This window comes from Coenobita brevimanus, chromosome 91, assembly GCF_032717465.1.
Source record: "Coenobita brevimanus isolate Jiangsu-jjx chromosome 91, ASM3271746v2, whole genome shotgun sequence".
NCBI lineage: Eukaryota > Metazoa > Arthropoda > Malacostraca > Decapoda > Coenobitidae > Coenobita > Coenobita brevimanus.
The window spans coordinates 16,584,935-16,610,898 of record NC_137044.1 but is presented as its reverse complement, the minus strand read 5'-3'; the positions used below and the strand labels follow the sequence as shown (position 1 = coordinate 16,610,898).

The window sequence follows — 25,964 nt, the reverse complement described above, 5'->3', positions numbered from 1 at the left end:
ACCAACATGTTGGCTGATACCGATACTCCAATACTAACAAATGGCCGATAATTTGCCGATACCAATACCGATACTTTTTTATTTTGATTTATTTGATGCCGGTAACGTGAGTGTTGTTAATGCAGGAGCAATATACTAATCGATATACTGTATTATAATAATGTTACATCGATATATTATAATAATGTTACATCATACATGTAATTATAATGTAATATAATATCATAACCATCTGTTTATCAGTGTCATGAAACATGAGTGTCTTGAATCACATAATAAACCAGAAAAGTACGGAGTATCGGCCATATTTTTACCTTGCTGATACCGATACTACAAAAAAGGCCGATATTGCCAATACCGATGCTGATACCAATACTATTGGCACATCCCTAATCAATATGCTTAACAGGTAAGAGGTGGACAGTGACCACTATCCCTGAGGGATTCTACAACAGGAGTGGCACTGGACCAAAAGCCTGCACAACACTTCCAGACCGGGATACCCAACCACATCTACAGTGTCACAGGCTGATATTCCTATGGATACATATATTTTCTGGACAAATTAGATCTATACACTAAGGTAGGCTGGACTTTTGAGCATGGGAGCTGGAAGAGGAGAAGGAAAGCTCCAAATTCAAAACCAGGGTTTGGTATAGGCTGATGAACGTGCAGGTATATGGCTATAAAAAAAACTGGTGCAGACAACTTGCTGGTGGTGCTAGGGCTACATGGCATCTAATATCACTGCTTGTTGCCATCAACACACATAGAAAAGACTTACACATGCACACATGGCTAAGGCCTACAAATATGTTTATGTACCGCATATAGATGTGTTATGCTCTTGAGTGATGTAAAGATAATGTGTTACAGTATATTATTCTGTAAGTGTACAGTATCAGTATATGGGAGATTCACGTTACTTTACTAACATTTCGAATTCCAAGATCTTTAGTACTGGTAGCCTATCAAATATATAAAAACTTAATTTTCATCAACGTAATATTACCTTAATCACTATGTCAGGTTTTACATCTTCTTCCATTCTAGGTGCATTACCGAGACTGCCCCCACTATAGGAGCAACCATCCCCAACAACAGTGTTACTGCCCTTGCTGATGCTGGTATTTCCCTGACCTTCTGGTTCCTGACTAGGATTTACTCTGTTAATCCTGGGGCTGCCTTTAGGTGGGGTGAGAGTTACCAGTGGAGTCTCTCTCAAGGGTGATGATCTTAGAGATGAGTGAGACACCCCATTCTGGGCTGGGGCTCCTTCCAGCTCACGCTGCCACTCCTCACGGAATGAGGCAAGCACGGCTTCTGGATCCTGTCATTAAACGGTAAATTTAGTGCATGTCATACTGGTACAGTCCATCCTCATTTAATATGATGTGTGCATGCTAAATGCTACATTAAGTAAGATATGCTTCAGATTACATACCGGTACTAGTAAGGTTCCAAGTAAAAATATTCATTTCCGACTACAAAACAACTTTGTGACTCATGAACCACTTGAACTGAGGAACTGGTGTTAATTCTGTTGTTGCTGTTGCCCCAGGTTCAACTGGATGTTAACCCAGTGGACTGTAGGAAACTGGCCACTACAACCAGGCTCTCCCACAGATCTTTTGCTGAAGTTATGTTGAAGGATTACCTGTTACGAAAGTAAAGAGCATGAGGTGAGTGTACTGTGGTGTGGGGCTGTATTATAGTGAGGGCATTGTGGACTGTTTGTATTTTATGTTGATACTGAAGCAGGGAAGGATGATGGCTGCATTATATTCTGGCCAAGTGCACTCATGTCTCTCAGGGAAGGGCAATTTCTGAGGGATTAATGTCTGGTATGTCGTTCATGATGGACACTATTTAGATGGAGGTTTTGGATGGCTGAGGAAGCAATGTCTCTGTGTATATGTCCAAAGTGTAATGTCAGGTGGAGGAGGAGGATGAATGTTGAGTTAGTTTATGTTGGCGTTTTGGATTCTATGGTCTGCTCAGAAAGTATCTGACCTTAGCCTCTAAAAAAAATAGATAGCTAACCTGTTGAGCTAAGACACTAATCCCCCCCCCCCCCCAAAGTATTCATCTCTTTGATCCACATACAGTAATCCCTCCACTTTCCGATGTAACAGAGCCAAAAGCATGTCCAGAAAGTGGTCCCATCCAGAAAGTGGGCCCCAGCCTCCTGGACTTGTACTTATGGACCCTAACCTACCCTGACTCAGAAAAACACCTATACAACTCCCTACTGGACATGCATAGCACCTATTTAACTCGTCACATCCCGAGGTTTTCTGCACCTATGACATCCCCCAGTCCCGAGCCCTTTTGGAAAGTATTTTTTTTTGCTAAAACTTCCGCTTAGGTCGAGAAACGAAGGAAAATCACAAAGAAAGTGGTTCCCGCGGTCTATAAGTGGTCCGTACAGGTGTGGTTCCCCCCGGCAGGTATCGTGTTCTGTAATGGGCTGGATATGCGTTTATGTTTTCTAAGGTAAGGAATAATGGGAGAAACAACACACAACACCTCTATATTTATTGAATTTGAACTAATAAACAATAACAGTAACAATATAATGGATTTCAGACACATATATATGAAAAATAAGCATTGTACCATCGCGCGAGCATAGCGAGTTTGGTCCGAGTCGTAACATGCTATATGCTAAGTGTCTGGTATGAGTCAACCTATCATTTTTTCTACTTGTATACTTCTGTTTCAATGACATTTTACCAATTACAACTGTTTGTATGTGTTTTCAGATGTTTTCATTCATTATGATGACATGCAGCATAAGTATAGCGCACATCAGCTTAGTAAGCGCACTCGCTATGACTCGTACTTCAACATACCAAATTGTTTTATCACTTTCCAATTATTTTCCCCTTTACATAGAACCTTTCCTCCACCACTGTAAAGGTTTTCAATTATTTTCATTCATTACAAGGGCATTTAGCGATATGCTAGCGCATATTCACGTAGCAACCACGATCTCAAACACTCGTGTTTCATCATCTACTTTATTTATTCACTCCACTTATAATTTCCCACTTACATTACACACGTTTACACCCCTATAATGCACTGTACATACTTACTGCCATTATTTATTCAAGTGAGCGTGAGAATATCGCATGAAAATACCCTCGCAAGGAATGTTTCGACCAACATAATACTCACACACTTATATACTAATTCTTCACATATATTACACACTTTACCACCTGCTGACTTTTATTTTCACTAATACGTGCCTTATTCATTCAACTGAGCGTCAGGAAATCGCATCTCTATACACACGCTATGAATATTTGACTTAGAATATATATCAGCACTTACAATAATTTGAACTTATATTATACCCGTAAGAATTTCCAATAATAATAATTATATAATTACGGGCCGTATTTATTGCACTGAGCGACAGAATATCGCATCATAAAACCCTCGCTATGTAAGTTTCAACTTAGGGCAGATTTATATACTTACAATGTTTTCACTTATGTTCTACCCGTATGCACTTTATACTAATATTTGGAGATCAACATGACTGATAATTTCACTGAGCGTCTGTCTGTCGCATTTACCTCATAATTTCTGCGTCCTTTTGCATTCACACCATACTAAAATTGCATCAACGTGTAATATTCACTAAAACATGGGTGAATACAGAGACCCACGTCACACTGCACGCACTCATAGCGGGTGTCCTTCCTCTGTGTCGTGAGTCTCACCTGGGAATTACTGCACACGTGACACCTGCGTTGGGGCCTAGATCTGTTTGGCTGGGGAGGGATAGGAGTGGGGAAATGGCGGCCGGATATTCTCAGGGGAGTTTGGGCAATAGGGGCAGTGCGGGTGCGATGTTGAGGCCTTTCAACAGCATACTTTGCAAAGATTTCTCTTGTGAGCTCCCTCACAAACCCTTCAAATGTTTCCTGAACTCCTGTTGTCATGGCGTGAAGGTGGTGGCAATTCAGAGCAGTGATATCTAGCAAGTGAAAGAACAGTTTTTTTATACTACTTTATCGTGGTCCTGGCACACTCTACTGTCGATATCATGGAGTCTGGTCCACGAGGCGCATGTTTATATTGAAATCCATGACACACTCAGGTTTCCAAACACGACGCCTGTTCTCGCTACGGTAATCTATGGAATCAGTACGGTGCATCAAGGGGCGGTGAACCGTGGACAAGAGGCTTACTTCTCTGTTGTGGTTCCACAATGTTGCAAGGATGTTGTTGGCTTTGAAGAAGACAACCTCATTCCTTGCAAGTTTCCGCCCTACCTTGGCCATGTGATGCAGGTTCACCTTTACGGTTCCACAGACTCCCGTTTCATGCATGTGAAGATAACGAGCGAGAAGAGGGCTAGTGTACCAATTGTTGAGGTAGAGAACGTGACCACGATGAAGGTAATCTTCTATCATCGTCTTTACCACTGCTCCCGACAGTCCAATACTTCGATCTTCTATTATGTCTGTCTGTGCACCGGTGTACAAGACTATGTCTTGCACATATCCAGTCCTACAGTCGCACATAACAAAGATCTTGAACCCAAAACAGTGCCTTTTGCTGGGTATATACTGTCTGAATGAAATATTGCCTCTCCACAACACGAGACTCTCGTCTATGACGAGGTCTCTATAGGGATAGAATGAGGAACGAAAGGTTTGCCTGAGGTGATCAAAGACCAACCTAATTCGCCTCATTTTATCAGTATTGTTTGCATTTGCAGGGTCATGAGCATCATAGAAATGGAGACGACTTAGAATTTGTTGAAACCGATTATGGCTCATCACTTGACCAAATATTGGGGTAAACATAACAGGGTCCCTAGTCCAGTAAGCAGGAATTCTATTCTTTCTTATAATACCCATCAAAAGGACCAGGGCAAAAAATAAGAACATTTCTGGAAGGGAGACAGGGTAATCATAGATGATAGAATGCCTACTCCTTGTTCCCAATCTTTCACTCTCTAGGCACTGGGCGCTTGCAAACAGGTTGGTTTGGTATAAAAGCTGATCAACAAATGCCTCACTGAAAAACAGGTGGAAAAAATCCAGCCCGGTGGAATTACGGTAAATTCCTGGAGCAATGCAGCCAGATCGGCCCTGCTCAGTGGAGGCGTGAATGAGGGGAGAAAAATCACTCCCATCCTCCCAATCCCACGACACAAATCCCTCGTCCCCATCATCCCCATCACCGCCTTCGTCTGGGTGGGGAGGAGATCCTGGTTGGGGAGGTGGGGGAGAAGGAGTGCGGAGGGCTTCCCCACTGTCACTCCTCTTCCCTCTGCCTTTACCCTTTCCCTTTCCCTTACGGCCTTGAGGAACATTAGGGGGCTGTGGGGATGAAATAGGGGAATATTGGGGAGCAGAAGACGTGCTGGGGAGTGGTTCCTCCCCACCTTCCCCCTCCATGACAACACCACGTGCTTTCTCACGCACCCTAGCTCGACCACGTGTTAGGGGATATTGGGGAGCATAAGACGTGCTGGGGAGTGGTTCCTCCCCACCTTCCCCCTCCATTACAACACCACGTGCTCTCTCACGCACCCTAGCTCGACCATGTGTTAGGGGATATTGGGGAGCATAAGACGTGCTTTGGAGTGGTTCCTCCCCACCTTCCCCCTCCCTCACATCCCCACGTGATAAAGAACGCACCCGCACTGGCCCACGTGATCCACTACGCCGCCTCACACTATGTAGGGAGAGCAATGACTCACTCATGTCACTCTCACTTTCCCTAATCCTCCCTGGACTTTCCCTTTCACTCCCCACTCCCTCCACTTGACTTCCTAACTCCCCAAACAAAATGCTAGGCCCATACCTGCTCATACGACGTGGTGTGCGCTCTGGGCCACAATGTGTTATCACCTCATGTCCATACCACGTGGCAGCACGTCCCACGGCTCCATCATCGTTCTCATCCTCGTCCTCGAATTCTGGTTCCAAATCACGCTGGGGATAGGGATAGGATATTGCACGAGCCTTCTTTGCCTGCTGCCCCTCTCTAGCAGCATGGTAAGTCACGTACTGCCGCTTCCTGGGAGACGGAACTTCCTCGTCACTGCTGGTGGTTTCTTCCTCCTCTGGCTGCACATAATCCTTGTCCATATCCTCGTCGTCCAGCGGGGAATCACTGTCGCCGGTAAAGGTGTCCAGGGCAACTTGAATTTTGCTGTCTAAGAGACCTTTCTTAGCCATGTCTGAGCAGGACCGTGGCTACCAGGTGAGTGGACGAGTGGTGGGCTAGCGCGGGTCGCCGAGTGTCCCCGCCTGGTGGCAGGTAGAGGAAGGTCATGCGAGGGTACGTACTGCAAATCAAGCGCGAATTTTGAAAATTGTCGAAATTATGCACATTGCAATTGCACGACGTCGTCGCCGGGACTGGCAAATGCAAATCGTTGCAACGTACCCATACGTCGACGGGACGGGGCGGGTTAAGACCCAAATCACACCAATAAGGGACATAAAAGACTGAAATAAATGCAAAAGAACCAGAGAATGAGGTTTTAGAGGCGAGTTTATACAATATTAAACATTCTGGATACTTACAAGTCCCTGGCTCCTGGACTAGCACTTATGGACCCTAACCCAGCCTAACTTTGAAGCCACCTAAATAATTCCCTACCATACATGCATAGCACATATTTAAACCTATTTAAGACCCTATTCACACCAATAATGGACATAATGGATGAAATAAATGAAAAGGAAGCCAGGGTACTTACAGCACATCTGTGGCTGCCTTCTCTGGCTTTGGCAGTGGTGAAAATGCTCTTGAAGCATGTACAGTAATCCAGTGTTGTGATGCACTTACAGTAATTCTTTGCACTGTGAGTTATAATTGTTTAACACTGCACATTGTTAATTGCACCACACCAGTTTCAACCGACAGTTTCAACCGCCAGTGTGCACTCCACAGTTAATCTTTTGCACTCTAAATTCTAATTTCTTAACACTGCACAACACTGTAAATTCCCGTGTGGTCTAGTGGAGAGGTATTGAAGTTTATTCACTGTTTATACACAATAAATGAGCACATGTGGCTTCCATTACGATAAGCATCTGCTCTCGATCGGAGTTAGGCTGTGACTGTTGATGATGGGGTAACAGAGTTGCCAGATCGCAATGGCCACATTACCAAACTCCTCAATTTTCATTAACAAATTTAACTTTTCATTACCAAATTCGTAAAGCTAGCATTTATTCTTCACTAATTATATATACAAGTGGAAATTCATGTAATCACTCTCCTTATAATTAACAGGATGTTGATTATTTTCATGCTATAGGCTAGTGGATTAATCAGAGAGAGCAAACAATCAACCATCTCCATCCTGTGCATCCTCACACATGTGAAAAATCTGTTTGGTATTGCATTATTCTGATTCATTACCAAACGAATTTTTCATTACCAAACTGGCCCACATTTGGTAATGAAAAATACCAAATGGCAACTCTGACAGGGGAGGGAGAAGGGGGGAGGAAGGAAGGGGTGAAGGGTCCATGGTGTAACAGCTGTTCAGCGCCGCGCGGCAATTTCAAATTACGGGTGGGAAAAAATTAGGATTTTGGGAGGATTTTTTTTTCTTTTTTTGGCCATTTTTGGGTTCCGAAGGTCCAGGCCCAGAATGTCCAGAAAGTGGGGTGTCTGGAAAGTACTGGGATTACAGTATTGCAAATTCATCCACAAGACGAGGAGCTGACAAGGTCTTGTATGTTGTAAACCTGCCCTTCATATTATTCCATGCGTTTTCGATGGAATTCAAATCCGGAGAGTTACCAGGCCAATCCAGCACATCAGTATCATGATCTGAGAGCAATTTCATAACCCTTTTTGCCTTGTGACATGGATCAGAGTCTTGCATAAAATGTGTGCAACCATGAATGTCATAAAACTGCAGGAGATAGTTGTCCTGCACCTGCATATACCAGTCAGCCTTCATCGTCCTCTGCCCACTTCCCGACTACAACAACCCCACACCATTACACTATCACCGTGCTTGACTGATGTTGCAAGGCCTCCTAACCTGCCTAATACAAGGATGAAAACACATAAAGATACTGTACACCCAGTAGAGAACATTGCCTTCCTCCGGTCTTCTAAGATCCAATCTTTGTAGTTTCTTGCAAAATCAAAGCATTTCTGGTGTATTTCTTTGGTCGGAAATGGTTTCCTGGCTGGCAAGCATGACGAGAGGTTCAGGTCCTTCTGGAGCCAGTGTTGAATGGCGTGGTTAGAAACACCTTGCAAGAGCTTGGAATGAATAAATCTGAGATGTACGGCCATAATATCAACAGTCTGAAGCACCTCATACCTTATGAGATTGTCTGTTGTCTTCGTTGTCTCGTGCTGTCATCCCAGGTGAGGTTAACTTGGTGGAAAAACATTTGGTGAGAGGCCAAGGGCACTCTCCTTACTGACCATTCTGACCATCTGGTTCATTGTGCTGTTTCTTTGGTAGGAGTATTTTTCTGCTTCCTGGCATGAATACAAGCCTCTTCCCCATTAGTTGGACCAGTAGCACCTATATCTAATCACTAGAGTGCACACAATACCTTCAAATTCAGTGGGAAGCAATATCCAAGGGTTCTGGATAGGAGTGAAACCTGCAATACTATTCAATAGCTCAGCTAGTGGGTGACTTGAGTTAGGCTTAAACACAGCATTCGCTTAAAGCAAGCCTAGAGGGATGCCACATGTCAGCAGACTGAAATTGGACTACCGGTAATAGTATGGTGTGCATTGTAAGTGAGGCAGAGCGGCCAGATTCTTTTGTGCAATCTGAATATACAGTATATATATACAGTAAACATATATATACACCATATATATATATATATATATATATATATATATATATATATATATAGTATTGTAGGCTATATATACTGTACTCATTCATTCATCATCCAATCCTATGATGCCCCATGAGGAGTGTAGGAGCCCGGGGCTAGCCAAGTTGGTCCTGACATTTAAGATGAGAGTGACCAGCCTCACTCATCACTGAGTGGCATTACATGAGCAATGAACTTCAACCACCCTTTGGATATAAACCTTCAACGGCTCAATCCGATTGGAGCGCCATAATTACCCACTAAACCATCAGGTTAGTGGTAGGTGGTGGCGACCATCATCCACTCACTTGACGTAGTGCTCCCTACTTCTTCCTTAGCTTTTATCATTCTTCTTCTGTGCCTGCACTCCTCTCTTCCTAGTTCTCCCATCTTTCCTGTCACTTCTTATTGCTTTTCTTTCCTTTACAGGTGGCTTTACATTGAGTGACAAGCCAAATGGTTTCCTGTAAGCCTAGAAACCAATTACAATGCCGGGTGGTAACCATATAACCAAACAATACGTGCTCCCTACATGTCAACAAGTGGTTTGGTGGAGGGTTAGTGCCCCTCCCTGTAAAACAAATAACTCAAAGTCAAATGGCCACCCTTTATGGGATTATGGTGTCTGGCAATAGACAGACAGATAGACCACCAGGTGCCACTATATACTGTACTGTTTATACATATACAGTGACCCCTCCAATTACACGAATAATGTATCATTGAACTGTTCTGTAGAAATGGAATTCGCACAAATGGTACCATAGAAACCCAAGTTGTAGGGCTAATAAGTAAGGTGAAATACAGAAATTTTCTCAAAGTCCCCTTTTTGGCCCTCTTGAAAATTTTTGCCCTCCCCCCCCTCCAGTCATACCTAATGTTTGTTGTAGTAAACATACAATCTTGTGGAGCATCACTGAGCACAAAAAAAGGGTAAATTAGAGTGTACAAGGTGGTAAATAAGTGGTGAGTGCTTACCATGGCAGAGGATGGAGCAATGCTTGGGTGTCAGGGAGGGGTGTATCATTCTCAATTTTAATAGATAAAACATTCTTGGTGCCTGTTGTTCCTTCTATGGAAACTAAGAAAATCTTTCCATACACATGCATGCAGACAGTGCTAGGCTGACACCGACAGACTGCCTTCTTTGTGTTATGTAACTTTGCATGGCTAGTTGCCTGTTTTCAGCTGAGCTCATACCCATCTACACATCTCACTCTCACTTTTAATAATAAAATATTCTTAGTGCCTGTAACTCCTTGCGTGGAAAATATGTCTATGTAAACATGCATGCAGATGCAATTTTCCTGCTCTAAGTTTTACTGTACTGATATCCATCTGTGCATTCCACTCTCACTTTTAACCCTTTAACCGCGGGTATTGTTTTGGTCTGACTGTCCTCTCCCGCGGGGGTTTCAGACAAATGTAAACTAACCTTTAAACCTTAATAACTCTGCACAGAATAAAGCTAGAGAAAAAAATAAGGTACCATTAGAAAGTACTAACCTTCAGCTTTCCATTGATGTGGGTTTCATGACTTTGTTGACTTTCACAGGACGGGCAGAGCCGTTAGAAGTGAGGGGTGTAAAATCACTATTTTACGCCCCACACACCAGTACCAAATGCCAACCACTCTCTCATAATAGTAATATAAACATATATGAACACTGTACATACGATAAACACCCACTCTGTGTTCACTGAGGTAGGTAAAAGGCACTTCACTGCAGCTGCGCCCGCTCTTCACTGCGGCTGCGCCTCACTTCACTGCGGCGTCACCCGCTCACTGACGTTTCAGGCGATCTTTTCATTATTTCTAACTTCTAATATTATTTTACATATAATCTGGGCAATATACATTATATTTACACTGCACTTATTACTATATTGCGTCACTGTCGCATCACAGAATTACACAAGTGCCGCAGAATTACACAAGTGCCGCAGATTCTCTTATTACAATATCACTTATTATACTGGCCAATATTTACATTTTTTTCTAGGCAAAATATCCCTTATTACTACATTATCCATTATACAATTATTGGTAAAGCACGTCACTGTCGCATCACTGTATATCACTGTCACTTTCAGTAACTCTGCACAGAATAAATCTAGAGCGAAAAATAAGGTACCATTAGAAAGTACTAACCTTCGGCTTTGCAATGATGTAGGTTTCATGATTTCGTTGACTATCACTGGATGGGCAGTGCCATTAGAAGTGAACGATCTAAAATCACTGTTTTTCGCTCACACACCATTACCTTCGCTCATACACCATTACCAAATGCCAACCTCATTCTGATAATAATACTATAAACATATATGAACACTGCACATACGATAAACACCCACTCTGTGTTCACTGAGGCAGGTAAAAGGCACTGTCATTACCCGCACTTCACTGCCACATCAGCGGTGTTGTAATCACTATTTTTCGCTCACACACCATTACCAAATGCCAACCTCATTCTGATAATAATACTATAAACATATATGAACACTGCACATACGATAAACACCCACTCTGTGTTCACTGAGGCAGGTAAAAGGCACTGTAATTGCCCGCACTTCACTGCCATATCAGCAGTGTTGTAATCACTATTTTTCGCTCACACACCATTACCAAATGCCAACCTCATTCTGATAATAATACTATAAACATATATGAACATTGCACATATGATAAACACCCACTCTGTGTTCACTGAGGCAGGTAAAAGGCACTGTAATTGCCTGCACTTCACTTCCACATCAGCAGTGTTGTCGCTCACACAGCTGGACAGATACTGATGCGTGTTTGGTCCGGGGTGGGGTGGGGGGCCCAGGGGGTTGGAGGTGGGGCCCCAGGGGGGGGAGGAGGGAGGTGGGGGTCGGCTGGAGTGAAAGAACTTAATAGCTACTCTCCCTTGAAACAATTGGCGCACGGAAAAAACGCGGGGTATTCAAAATATTCACAAACATTCGAGAATGACACCCGCGGTTTGGTCCAGTTTTTGCGATGTCATTCTGGAATGACACCCGCGGTTAAAGGGTTAATAAATAGCAAAATATTCTTAGTATCTGTAACTCCTTCTGAGGAAAATTATAAAATATTTATTTAAACTAGCATACAAATATGTGGCAAGAGCCAGTCTCCTTTATGTTACGTAGCTAGCTGCCTGCTTTCAGTTCAACTCATATCCATCTATGCACCTCATTTTCACTTTTGATACATAGTAAAATATTCTTAGTGCCTGTAGCTCCTTGTGAGGAAAATAATATAATGTCTACATAAACATGCACACAGATGCTTGTTGCTGGGCCATGTTGACATCACTACACGGGGCTTTGGACTGTTGATGCTCGGTGATCGGCAGAGCTTTTTTTTTTCCCCATCTTTCTCTTTTCTTGGGGGGGGGAGGGGGGGGATTTAGGGCTTTTCCGGCACAAACAAGATTCTTTCCCACGTGACATGAATCAGGGTAGGGTATATCTCTCCGCATACATGGTATAATCGAAAATAGGTCCTGTGTAATTGGAGTGGTCACTAAAGATGTGTGTGTGTGTGTGTGTGTGTGTGTGTGTGTGTGTGTGTGTGTGTGTGTGTGTGTGTGTGTGTGTTTTCAATTGAAAAAGTTTTTAGGCATTATGTGGAAAAGGACATGCTGTAATATGGGTATTTTATAAGTCAACAAATGCTAGTTTAGATACAAGAAAAAAAAAAAAAAGTGAATTTCAACTTTTAGCCTAATATCATATTTTGATGCATGTTGTGGTCCTCTTCAGAATATTATACAATATATGTTGAGATACTTGGGCTGAAGATCTCTTTTCTTTTCTTCCCATGTTAGTGGATGTGACAGTGGGGGACTAGCCTAGTTGGGTCTCTCATAACTTACTGTTTGGATGAATTTTTTAAACACTGTTTTTAGTGATTCCTTCTGTTGTTGAATGGAAGTTCTCTAAGTGTCTTCATAGTATCAGGTTTATGCGATGCCTTTGCACTAATGCTGTCTGTGAATGGGAAAAGGTCAAGTGATGTGGTTCAAAATGTTCCCCTAAGTGGAGTGGTTAGTTTAGCATCTAGTATGCTTAATGCTCTGTCTGTGGCTTTAACTGTATTGGATACTTTATGAACAAAAGTTTAATGCTGATGTCAATTGGTAACATCCTTAGAGAGGATACATACATTAAGTCAACATACCTTCTCCCCACCCTCTGCAGAAGATGCATTCTGCTCAGTAATATCTCCAAGAGCAATCTCTTCATCAGCTCCAGCAGATTTTGTGGTGTCAGCCTGAAAAATATTAAGTACAGTGTTAGTGCTGTACATGTGAGACAACATTTAGGCAAGTTCTCTACAATGCACTACATACAGTACTGCAGTCCTGTGATCAACATTAGACCACTGACAGTACTGTGATAAGTATTACAGCACAGATGTTCTATATAGGGCTAGGTTATTCAGTTCAGGCATTTAAGGTGAGAGGGGCCAACTGCTCACCTCTCAGTGGCATTATGTGAGCAATTCACTCCAAGCACTACATTGAAAGAGACCCTTACTGACCACATCTGGTTGGATGCCCAAACACATTAGACCACCAGGATAAAAACTGTCAGGAAGCAGTAGGGTTTAAGCATTACAGTATATCAGTATGTATGGTAGCTCAAAGGCCTAACCCTGATCTCCTTGTGGGTTTCCTGTAACTTAGGAAACCACTTAGGCTAGCTACTACTTTGGTGGGACTGTTTATATTTAGAGACAATAACCATGCTAACACATGAAGTTCTCCATGTGTCACAAACAGGAGCAATTTCTCCGCTCATTCCCTAGCTTGCAGGTATCCACATAGCACCTAACAAAGAACCTTCCTCAATAAACATATGGGCACTCTTCCTGTGACCCTCCTCTATCAGTTCTCCTCCCACCTCTTAACATGTCCCAGACCCTCTCAGCTTACTGGTTTGCATCATCAATCTGATTTTTCTTATGCAAAATCTCTCTTGCAGCATATTATTCTCAGGTCTGTCACTCAGTGAGACCCTACTCAGTCATCTCAACATTTCATTTCTGTACATTCCAAGCTGCATGTATCCTCATTTCTTATGGGCCGAGTTCCACTAACATACATCAAAGCACTTCTCACATAGCTATCAATTAAGAAATGGCTTCTAGTAAAGAAAAGTTAATGAAGGCTAAATATAACCCTTCCATCTCAGAAATGTTTATCCTGAGCTAAATAAAATGATCTGAAGATAGCAAGAACATGTACACTGGAATAAGGGGCTACGAAAATTAATGCACAGTAGACTCTTCTTGATCTGGAGCAGGAAAGATCATGATATACTCATAACAACATGTAAAATGATATTATATAGGGAATATAAAGGGAACTCTATTGCCTGTATCTAGAGAGAAGGCTACTGATGTACACTCAAATCATACTGCCAGTAACAGTGTTCTACACAGGGAAATACAATTATAAGATTAACATTAATTATAACAGCTGACATACCTATCTACAGCCATACGCATTTATCCCAGATGGGGCTGTAGGAGATAACAATATAAAAATATTTGAACTGGAAGTCGCTGCACAAAGTACCATGATTCCAACTCTAATGTGTGGCAAAGCAGCTTGGTCTAGGCTGGAACCGCATAAGAGAGAGAGGGTGAATATGAGCTACCTGTATTTGAAAGGAGCATGTGGAGACAGACAGACAAGTGAAAAAGTTAAGGTGTATTGTGGTGTTGATGAGGATATGCTGGACAGTGTTAAAAGAAGTATCAGAACAATGAGATGGCTTGATTATGTGAAGACTGAAAAATGAGATTGAATAGGACAGTGTATGAGAGTGAGGTGGAGTGGAAGCAGGGGAGAAGGAACTATGGATGAGCTGCAAAGATGGGATGAAGAAGTATATTAATGAAGGTATAATGAATCTGAGGGAGAGCAGCCTCATGGCATAGGATAGGGTGACATGGGCAATTTGTTTGTGGCCATCCAATCTGCAAATAAGGTGTTCTGCTATAACAAAAATATACAGAGAGACAGACATAGGCAACATACTAGTATTGTAGTTGATACAACAGTTGATTCTGTATAGCCTAATGATTTTCAGTAACAGCAATGCACGAGTCCAACCAAGGATAATCCAATGAGGCCTCTATGGTATGCTTCTACAGGAGTACAGTACACTAAACCCTCGATATACAGAACCCTCTTAATGAATTTTAGTTTTAATGATCACCTTCAGCTGGCCGAACATTACGGTATGTTAATTTAACAGATTTTCGGTAAATGAACAGATGCGCAGGAAACACTGACCAGATTGGCATTCCTGCACAGAAATACACATACACAGGTCGCTGACAGAAGAGCAGCGCCTTGCTGACTGTGGAGCAATATTGGTAAAACAGTGGCGAAAAGGAGGCCAGCCTATTGCGATTATGTGAACTGAATGCGTGAATGGTGGTCCCAGCTGACATGAGTGTAAAAGCTGGAGGATTCAGTCAGATAAGTGCACAAGACATTGTAGAGGTTTAACATTTTCGTACAGCTGTATAATGGCGGAAGGAGAGAGTCCTTTGGTTACATCCACTGGAGGTGAATTTGCAGGTCTCTCCAATGAAGACCAGAGTGGAGGGAGTATTAAACTGAATCAAACAAGAGTACCACGTGTAGAGAAATGGCTGAGAGGAATGCCAAGGAATTAAAAAAGTATGGTCACCCTTAATATAAGATACCCCGGCTTAACGATGGGGGTAGAAATACCACCATATCCTGCCTAATGATGGCCAAACCCCAGTTTAACGATGGGTTTTGATTTTTTTTTTTTTTTTTTTTTTTTTTTAATACTGATTTTGGTGATATTTTAGACTAGAACTCTGCGTTTAGGTTGTTTTATAAACTGTTTTTAGACTCAGATTAGTGTGTTTTAGCCAAACGTAAGGTGAACATTGTCATTTTGGGGTACAGTTTACTAAGGATGAGTTTTTTCAGACTTATGTTTGATGATTTTCAGATACTATTCGTTGGTTTTAGTGAGTTATTTACAGGTGTTAGGCTTAGGTTAGCTTCCTTCACAGATGTTAGGCCATCTATATTAGCTTTAAACTTGTTTTGGGGCTCACTTGGGTGGGTTTTGGGCTTGGTTTGGGGGGAAACCCAAGGCTAATAAATGCTCCACATTACTTTACGTGTTAAAAGTACCCCAACATATGATACCCCACCTAACACTGGGGTTTTACCTAACCAATTACAGTACATTGTTAAACTGGGGCATGCCTGTAATTACAAAGTTGCAAGAATGAACACTACAACAAGAGAGAAAGAGATTTAGGAACTGAAAAACGAGTTACAGAGCATTTGTTCACATAGTGTGGAGCAAGAGAGAAGTAACAAAATTGAAAGTAAGTAATGAATTGGCCACAAATAAAATAAATCAGCTTCAGAGGGAAAATAAAAGGCTGCAAGAAGAAAGGGATAAGATGAAAAGTAAACTTGATGGGAGTGAATAAAAAACAAGGATGCAAGATAAGCACAATAAGGAAATCAAGGAAGGGCACACGGGGTGGAAAAAAATGCAGGAGGGGAAAATAAACATAAAAGAGATTATTGAGCAACAGAGGAAAGAAAACCAGGAAATGGTAGAGAAGGAAGTGGTCAGGGTACTAAAAAGTAAAGAATCACTGGTCAGAGATGCAGCAGACAAGAAAAAATGTGTGATTATCTCAGGTTTGAAAGAAAAACTGATGTCGGTGAGGTCAGAAAGAGAAAGGGAAGAACTAAGAAGGGCGAAGGAAATAGTGTAAATAGTTATGGAAGGAAATGACGAAACCCAATGGGGAGATAGAAGAAATGTTTGGGCTGGGAAAATATGTGGAGGGAGGGGCAAGACCACTAAAAGTAAAATTTCAATCTCGGGTCACTGTAAATGAAATAATCAACAAGACTTGGAAATTAACAGATAAGGAGGGATTCATAAATATCTGGATGAGAAGAGATGCAAATGAGGAAGAGAGAGCTAAAATAAAGGAACATGTTAAGGAAGCTAAAGAAAAAATGACCAGAGAACAGAGGAAGAGAAGACAAGAGTTCTATTGGAGAGTTATGAATCAGAAGTTGAGGAGCTGGTACCGAAAGAGAGGGGGAAAAAGATGGACACAGTAAAAAACAATGCAAAAAGACTGATAGTGGCATAAACTAATGTACCTTAGATTGTCTAATCTCAGCAAGGCTAGAAATAAACAATTTCTCTGAGAGCAAATTAGCCAGACTTTATGTGCTTTGTAGAGACCAAGCTAAGAGAGAATACTGAAATCCAAATGGGAGATGGGAAATACACACTATGGAGAAGAGAAAGAAAAAAACTGGAGGAAGAGTGATGATAGCAGTGAAAAACAGCCTAAATGTTGATAGTGAGGAACTGGGAGAAGGTAAGGTAGTAGAAACCAGAGGAAAAGGCAAGAAAGACACTGCAGTAGCATATGTCCCCCTCCCCCCCAAGACTAGGGCATGGAATGAGGAGGAATATCATGAGATAATGTTGGACATAGTTAGATGCCTACAGAAAGTGACTGAGAAAAGCAACAACATAATCCTGATGGGTGACTTTAATTGTAAAGAGGTACACTGGGAGGAGTGGGACTCAGGAAGTAGTGAAGATTAGTGGGGCAGTATACTGTTAAATAAGCCATGGATAATGTAATGACCCAGTGGGTCAAAGAAGAAACAAGATTTAGAGGTGATGACACACCAGCACGACTAGATTTAATTCTAACCAGATAACCTGTTGTTCAGTGAAGACGAAGGGGAGCTGCAAGGCTTGATGGATAAGCTGGGAGAGTGTGTAAGAAACGGCATCTCAGGATGAATGTAGGGAAGAGCAAAGTTATGGTTTTCGAGAGAAATGAAGTCAGTGAATGTATAGCGAGGTTGGATGAGAAGGAAATGGAAAATGTGAGTGCGTTTAAGTACTTAGGTATTGTGATGAGCAAGGATGGAAGTTTAGAGGGTGAAGTGCTTGAATGGGTACATCAGGGAAGAAAGGTTGCTGGCTCCTTGAAAGCAGTGATAAGAAACAGGGAAGTGAGCATGGAAATGAAAAAGTTAACCTACTGCATGACAGTATTGTAATACCAACTCTGATGTATGGAAGTGAGGCTTGGACATTGTTGGAGGTACATAAGTCTAGAGTGACAGCAGTGGAAATGAGTTATTTGAGAGGAACATGTGGAGTCACATGGAGAGACAGACTGACAAATGAGGAAGTGAAGGAGCATTGTGGTGTGGATGTGGATGTGATAGGAAGCGTTAGGAGAAACACACTTGAGATGGTTTGGCCATGTGGAGAGGATGGAGAGTGAGAGACTGATGAGGAGAGTGTATGTGAGTGAGGTGGGGGAGGGGAGAGGGAGGGGGAGGCGAAGGATGAGATTGAGGGATGGAGTGGAGAGGTATATGAGTGAGGGGTGTGAGCTGGGAGCAGGGAAGTGAAATGGCGGGGGCCAAGGCGATATGGAGGCGATTAGTTTGTGGCCACCCCTTACGGGATTGAGGCGCCTGGCAATAGACAGACAGACAGACAACCTGATGCAACTGAATCTCTGAAATATCTGAGTCCTATTGGAAAAAGTGATCACGTAGTTATAAGAGTTCCAAACGACGGAAGGAAATGGCGAGACAAGAGATGAGCTACACAGGCATGGAAAATAAAACTTTGGGAAAGCAAACTTTACAGGATTGAGAAAATTTTCAAAGAAGTGGATTGGCGAGAATTCAGGGAAACGAGAGATACAGAAATGGGATATCTTTCTAGACTTCTGTAATACGGGTGTGGAAAAGTATGTGCCAAAAGTTAGTGGGAAAGAGAACCAGAGAAATGACTGATTCAACAAAAGTGTATGATAGCAAAAAAAGAAAGGGATAAGGCATGGAACATGTGGGGAAAGACAAGTAATGATAGAACAAAAGAAGAATATAAAAGAATTAGAAATGAATACACAGGAATATGCAGAAAGAAAGAAACTTCAAAAAAGGTATAACTGATAAATTTGTAAGGATGAACCTAAATTGTTCTATAGGTTTGTTACTAGCAAATCAAAACAAAAGGAAGGAATCAATACGCTGAAAGTAGAAGGAAATGTCTATAAAGATGCAGTTATGCAAGTTGAAATAATGAACAAATGCTTCCAATCAATCTCCACAAAAGAAAGTGATTTTATGAAGGAGGAGGAAGTGACAAGAAATGTAGTATTAAAAGAAGTAAAAGTTGAAGTGCAAGAGGTGTACAAATTACTGGAAACTCCAGATGTGAGGAAGGTCCCAAGACCAGACAGGATCTCTAACTGGATACGGTACTAAAGGAATGCAGAGAACAACTGGCGGATAAGATTCAATTTAATTGTGTGTTCTCTGGAAGAAGGGAAAGTGCCTCAGGAATGGAAGAGGGCCAGTGTGGTACCAATATGTAAGGGAGGAAACAAGGAAGAACTCCTGAATTATAGACCAGTGTCCCTGACCGGCATGGTTGCAAAATTGTGTGAGAGAATCTTGAAATACAGATGGATAAAATATCTGGAGGAGATGGACATTTTGCCAGAATGTCAGTATGGATTTAGAAGTGGAAGGTCATGTGTTTCCAACTTGTTGAACTCAAGAGTGATTGATGTGCTACAGGGGAGGGATAGTTGGGTGGACTGTGTGTATTTAGATCTGGAGAAAACCTTTGACAGGGTACCCCACAAGCGATTAATGTGGAAATTGGAGCACACAGGAGGACTGAAGGGGAACCTCTTGGGGTGGATGAAACACTTCTTAAGAGACAGACAAATAAGGACAATATTAAGGGACAGGATGTCTGGATGGAGGGAAGTAACAAGTGGAGTCCCACAGGGCTCAGTGTTGATGCTTGTAATATTCCTGATGTACTGGTACCTAAACGATATGGTAGATGGAATGAACAGTTATGCAAGTCTGTTTCCTGATGATGCAAAGATCTTCAGGAAAGTAGAAGTTGAAGAAGACTGTAAAATGCTGCAGGAGGACCTGGATAGGATTCACAATTGGAGCTGGATGTGGGAAATGAAATTCAACACAAAAAAATGTAAAATATTGGAAATGGGTAAAAGTACAAGGAGACCATCACTGAATTATTTGATGGGTAATGAACCAGTCACAAAAGATAGAGAAGAGAAGGACTTGGGAGTGCTGGTCCTGGACTATTTGTCACATGAAAAATGCATTAACAAGATACATAGAGAGATGTATAAATTCTTGACTAACATAAGAGTAGCATTTCATTACATGGATGAGGAGTTGTTGAAAAAATTGATAGTGGCCATGATCTGCCCCAGGTTGGAATATGCGGCAGTACTGTGGTCCCCACACAAAAATCCATCTATCTATCTATTTATTGCCAGACGCCTTAATCCTATATGGGGTGGCCACAAACAAATCACCTCCACATCGCCCTGTCCCCCGCCATTTCACTGCCCTGCTCCCAACTCACACCCCCCTCTCTCATATACCTCTCCACTCCATCCCTCCATCTCATCCTTGGCCTTCCCCTCCCTCTCCCCCCCTCCACCTCACTCACATACACTCTCCTCATCAGTCTCTCACCCTCCATCTTCTCCACATGGCCAAACCACGTATGTGTGTTCCTCCTAACGCTTTCTATCACATCCACATCCACACCACACTGCTCCCTTATATCCTCATTTGTCAGCCTGTCTCTCCATGTGACTCCACAGGCTCCTCTTAAATAACTCATTTCCACTGCTCTCACTCTTGACTTATGTCCTTCCAACAACGTCCAAGCTTCACTTCTACACGTCAGAGTTGATAACACAATACTGTCATGTGGTAACTTTTTCACTTCCATGCTCACTTCCCTGTTTCTTATCACTGCTTTCAAGGAACCAGCAACCTTTCTTCCTTGTTGTACCCTTTCAAGCACTTCACCCTCCATACTTCCATCCTTACTCATCACACTCCCCAAGTACTTAAACGTACTCACATTTTCCAGAGAGAATACAAAGAGCAGCAACCAAGATGGCCCCTAGCCTGGCAGATCTGTCGTACAGGGAAAGGCTGGAAAAGCTAGATCTACCTTCCTTACAAGAAAGAAGAGAGAGGGGTGACATGATTGCAGTGTTCAGGGCCATGATGGGAGAAGAAAAAATTGACAAAGAAGATCAGTTTGAATGGGATGGGAAAGTAACAAGAGGACATGGAATGAAACTGAAAAAACCAAGCTGCTTGAAGGATATCAAGAAATATAGTTTTCCATATGGATGCACAGACCTGTGGAATGGCCTGGACAAATAAATCATCCAGTCTAAAAGCTTAAATGAGTTCAAAGCAAAATTTTACTCACTGAGAAACAGAGACGGGACCCCACAAGCGTAGCTCATTTCCTGTATATCACAACTAGGTAAATACACACACACACACACACATCTCTGCATTCTGCAGAATACCACATCAGTCTCTGGGCGACCAGTATTGTGAAAGGAACCATAAATAGAATATTTACTGAGGAAGAGAGCCATATAGACCTAGATGTATGTTACTGTGCACAAAGGTATGGCTGAATGATGCTCTATATTCAATGATCTTTGTTTGCTAAAAGCCACGTCGTCTGGGAAATTACTGAACAGTATGGTGCAGTATTCGGCTTTAACGTCAAAGGTCTGGTACCAATTAGCTCATTATATCGAAGGTGTACCGTACTTTCTATGGAATCCAGCTAGCTGGAGATCAAGGGGAGTACAGTCTATGCAGTAATCAGATGGGTGAGTCAAGTCATGTCCTACAATGCTCAGCAACCATAGTTTCTACTGTTTTGGAAAGGCTGGTATGTGTACCTTTGTAGGAGAATTATACAACACTGAACAGTGGTGACTTTTCAACATTCTTATTTAAGTTCTCAGATGTTAAGAAGCTGCCATGGGCTTCCTAACTTGTGATTTTCATTTATTTCATAACTGGAGATATCTGATTTTGACTTTTAATACTTCATTTCTGACTGATTTCAAGTCCCTTCCACTTTAAGTAGAATCTGTTTTCTGGGGTAAGAGGTTATACAGTCTCTCTCCTCATATTAGGCTTCCATACTGGTGCTGGTACTGTATATAGCCTACTGTAATAGTTTTATAAGAAACTGCATGCAAAGCAGTTAATGTGAATCACAACAAACATCAATTTACTGGTAATGTACTGTAATTCTTCTATTATTTCTTGGTTATGTGAAAAACAGAAGTACCGTAAACTGGGGTGAATTCGGACGATTTTTTCGTTTTTTTGTGCCATGTAATCTAGTTTTTAATTCAGTCCAAGATCTTAAATATTGTATGTGGAGCTGGTCCACTAGGGTACTGAATCATAGCAGTAAAAAATTTAAAATGTTTCATATATAATTATAGCAAATATAGTAATGGGTGTCCGAATTTGTACTCAAATTTTGGTGAATTCAGACACACTGTATAAATTTGTGCATAAATAGAAACTGAATGCATATGACTACTCTGGGTTCCCAGTTTAATCTCGGCTGTATGTGAGGCCATTTCGGACGTTCTGGGGCTTTTAAAAAAATGTTCTTCCAGTACAAAAATAATGCCACTCCCTGACAAAATAAGCTAATGATTATAATGAGATATGAACACAACAGCAATTTTATTTTTTTCCATGGTTCAAATAAAACATATTAGATCACATATAGATATAAATCTAGCTGCAAACCTTAGTATTGTATATACTTAACAATCATTTCTTGACTAATAATTTCATTTTTGGAAGACTAATGGAAAATTAGTTAAAGGCGATATTGAACATGATTATTTGGCTTTACCAATTTTTTGCTTGCCTTTTTCACTACGATAAGGACCTTGATCTCCACCAGTTCTCTTCTTAAATGTTCGAGTCATTGGGTGACCTTGCTTAAACAGGTAGTAACATAAAAGCTCAAGAGTATACCTGTAAATGATACATACTGGTATGAACCCAATTACACACAATATCCACATCTGGCATATTATAAGCAATTGTACGTTGTAAAAAGTGTTATTTTTTCGTTCATACTCCCCCTGTCCGAATTCACCCCAATGTCCGAACTGACTCCAATTTGCATAAAATTTTTAAAAATTTCATTAAATGCCCAGTTAAGAGATAAATTGAGAAGATAACGCCAATTACTTACTTTGCACTTTCACACTACGCATGAAAGTACGGTACATCTGGGCACCGAAGATTTTCCTGCATCTATTCATTAACATTTCTGCCAAAGAAAGTTTGCCAGTGTTACAAATTTTATTCTTTTTACATATGTCTGCTTTTTAGTATATATCTGGTAGATATATTAAATATCTTTATACATGAAAGTACAGTAAAGAATTACAAACAGTTGGGAGCAAATAGATTTCTAATATGTTTATTCATTAATTATTAATTAATCTAAATAACTTTTTATTGCAATAATATCCAAATTCGCCCCAAGTCCAAATTCACCCCAGTTTACGGTAGCTATGCTGAACTTATAGATACCAGTACCATATATATTCAGAGAAGTTTATAACTAGAAGTAGATGGGTGGCTATCATCAACCCTGGAAGTAGTGTATTATCATAAGAATGAAATGTGGCTACAAGCTTGGTAACCATCCAAACAATCATCAGTTTCAGTAGGAAACTTTTGCCCACAGGTAAAAAGTGACAAAATGTAAGCTGAGATTCTGCAGTGTCACAAATCTTATTGCACATCTCAATTTTTTCCCAACAGTTACTAGCAACTGCAGAGAAGTAGATTAGATTAGCTGGTATTGGCAGTTGGTTTACCTTCCTGTCCGTATAAAACATTAGCCATGTCATGGGCAACAGAGGAGTCCTCTTTAGAGGAACTGTGGCATCCCATGACTGAATGATCAATTACAAGTATTACACTATATTTATGTCCTGGCTGTGCCTTGAATGCAGTGAGTAGCATATAACTTTCTGTCAGCATTCCAACACTTGTGTTGCCAAAGAGTTAGGGCATTATTAATAAATTACACAATGATGGAACTTTCAGTGAAACACTTCATGTAATAAACTTTTCATTAACAGAGAGAGTGAATTTACTTAAATTATGTTTCCAACGTTGCTTTTTAAGCAACGTTGGGTCTGGTTAGTACTTGGATGGGTGACCGCCTGGGAACAGCAGATGCTGTTGGCTCGTTCTCCCTATGTCTCAGGTGGGGTTGGTGGAGGGTTAGTGCCCCTCCCTGTAAAACAATTAACTCTGAGCCCTTGGCCACCCCGTTTGAGATACATGGCGTCTGGCAATGAATAAATGAATGTTTCCAACATAATTTAAATGTGGGGTTCAAAATGAAAATCTACCCTACTACTAAATGAAATTTTTTACCATTATCAAAAGTTTGATGTGTCTTTCTAAATGTTACGCATTATCCGTGGGTCATAAACAAAAAAGTTTCCATTAAGTAATACAACATTATGTCAGTCATGTGCAGATGCAGATACTTATCTGAACATTTCTGGTTGCGCTGACCATACAAAATGTGGCATAAGGCATTGATAACGAAACACTTCAGCAGGGATGGTAGCGCAGCGTCGCCAACAATATGCTCATTTTTTACATATTAATCAAATGTTGTTCAGATTTACAACACAATAAAACAATACTTGCCATATTTATCTGCTTGCTGATTAGTTCAGGCAATAGATTCACGGTCGGAGAAGCGAACAACAGAAGAAAAATAGATCCTGGACCTGATGACGGCTGCCATGTTCCCAGCACTCCGACCAGCTGTGATGAGAGCGGCTGACAATACACTTTACCACTTTGGCCATAGGGACCAAAGTCGCTTGTCTCTCTCATGTTTACCTTGCCAGTCGCTTGTCCGATTCAGCTGCCTCTGTTGATCTTAATTTTTTTCTGGTGTTTTAATGTTAGAAGCAGTATAATTAGATAAAAAAAATTAACATATGGACTTTACTTATATACGTTCATGCCAAGATTGATAGTATAGTAGAATCTGAGAATAGAATATAAATGTTAATAGTAAAGTTAAGCAAATTCGAACCAGTGGAGTACTACGCTACGCTCGTCGGGGGTTTGGACGATACCCGTGGTTGCGTAGTTAATAATGTTTCTTGATCTTGGACATTGACGGTCTTATAACTCTAGAAGAAAAGTCCTAGTCACCAGAAGCTCCCAGATTCATAAATACGTAAATGGGCAGCACAGGAAGTTGGACTGCTGTATGCCGTGGAAAATTCGATCTTCATTGCCAACTATCATAGCATAACTTACACTATTGATAGTATAAGTTGACAGTGTCATGAATTGAAAATGTTGCGAATCTTCAGTACATTGTTAAGAGGTGAGTTCATTAGTGACAAACCTAGTGCAATATTCATATTTGAGCGTAATACAAGTGTCAACCATAAGTGGGAGCGTTAAGTTAGCAATTACAGGTATACCTCATTTTTTATTTCTTTTTTAGTAGTAGTCACCTTATCAGTACTTAGCATACCATTGTAAATGTAAACTGTAGTTATATTTGTTAAGTAATCATCCACAACTCAACCTAGGAAATTGCAAACATTCATCATATTGTTAGATTTCTTGGTATATATTAAAGTTTCAGCCAAAAACATAATTATGAGATTTTGATCTGTTTTTCAGTGCTTCTGACAGTTCTAAGACGCTTTGATGACATTGTCGTTGCAAATTATTTTTATTTTACCCCAGAAGGTTAGGCTAGGCTAGGTTATCATCTATCCATCCATCCATTGCCAGACGCCATGTATCCCAAATGGGGTGGCCAATGGCTTAGAGTTAATTGTTTTACAGGGAGGGGCACTAATCCTCCACCAACCCCACTTGACGTAGGGATGCCAACAGCATCTGGTGTTCCCAGGCAGTCACCCATCCAAGTACTAACCAGACCCAACGTTGCTTAATCAAGAACAAAATAAAGATAATTTGTGATGAAAATGCCACAGAAAAAAAAGGTATCTTAGAATTGTCTAAAATACCAAAAAAATGGATCAGAATCTCATAATTGTGTTTTTGGCAGAAAATATACCATAATTTTACTGATTTTTGTAATTTCCTGGATTGCTTT

The 25,964-nt window shown here is 41.2% G+C and overlaps 1 protein-coding gene across 1 annotated transcript in view; it reads right to left on the bottom strand.

Moving 5' to 3' along the window:
• LOC145411800 (F-box only protein 9) overlaps positions 1–24,625 on the bottom strand; it is a 91,218-nt gene extending 66,593 nt beyond the window's left edge. Inside the window, exons 1-3 of the mRNA XM_080281743.1 lie at positions 24,521–24,625; positions 13,036–13,128; positions 1,013–1,330 (exon numbers count right to left, since the gene is read on the bottom strand). Coding sequence (XP_080137869.1) covers positions 1,013–1,330; positions 13,036–13,128; positions 24,521–24,523 — 414 coding nt within the window. The 5' untranslated portion in view covers positions 24,524–24,625. The remainder of the gene's footprint in view (positions 1–1,012; positions 1,331–13,035; positions 13,129–24,520) is intronic.
• Between the last annotated feature and the right edge of the window lie 1,339 nt (positions 24,626–25,964).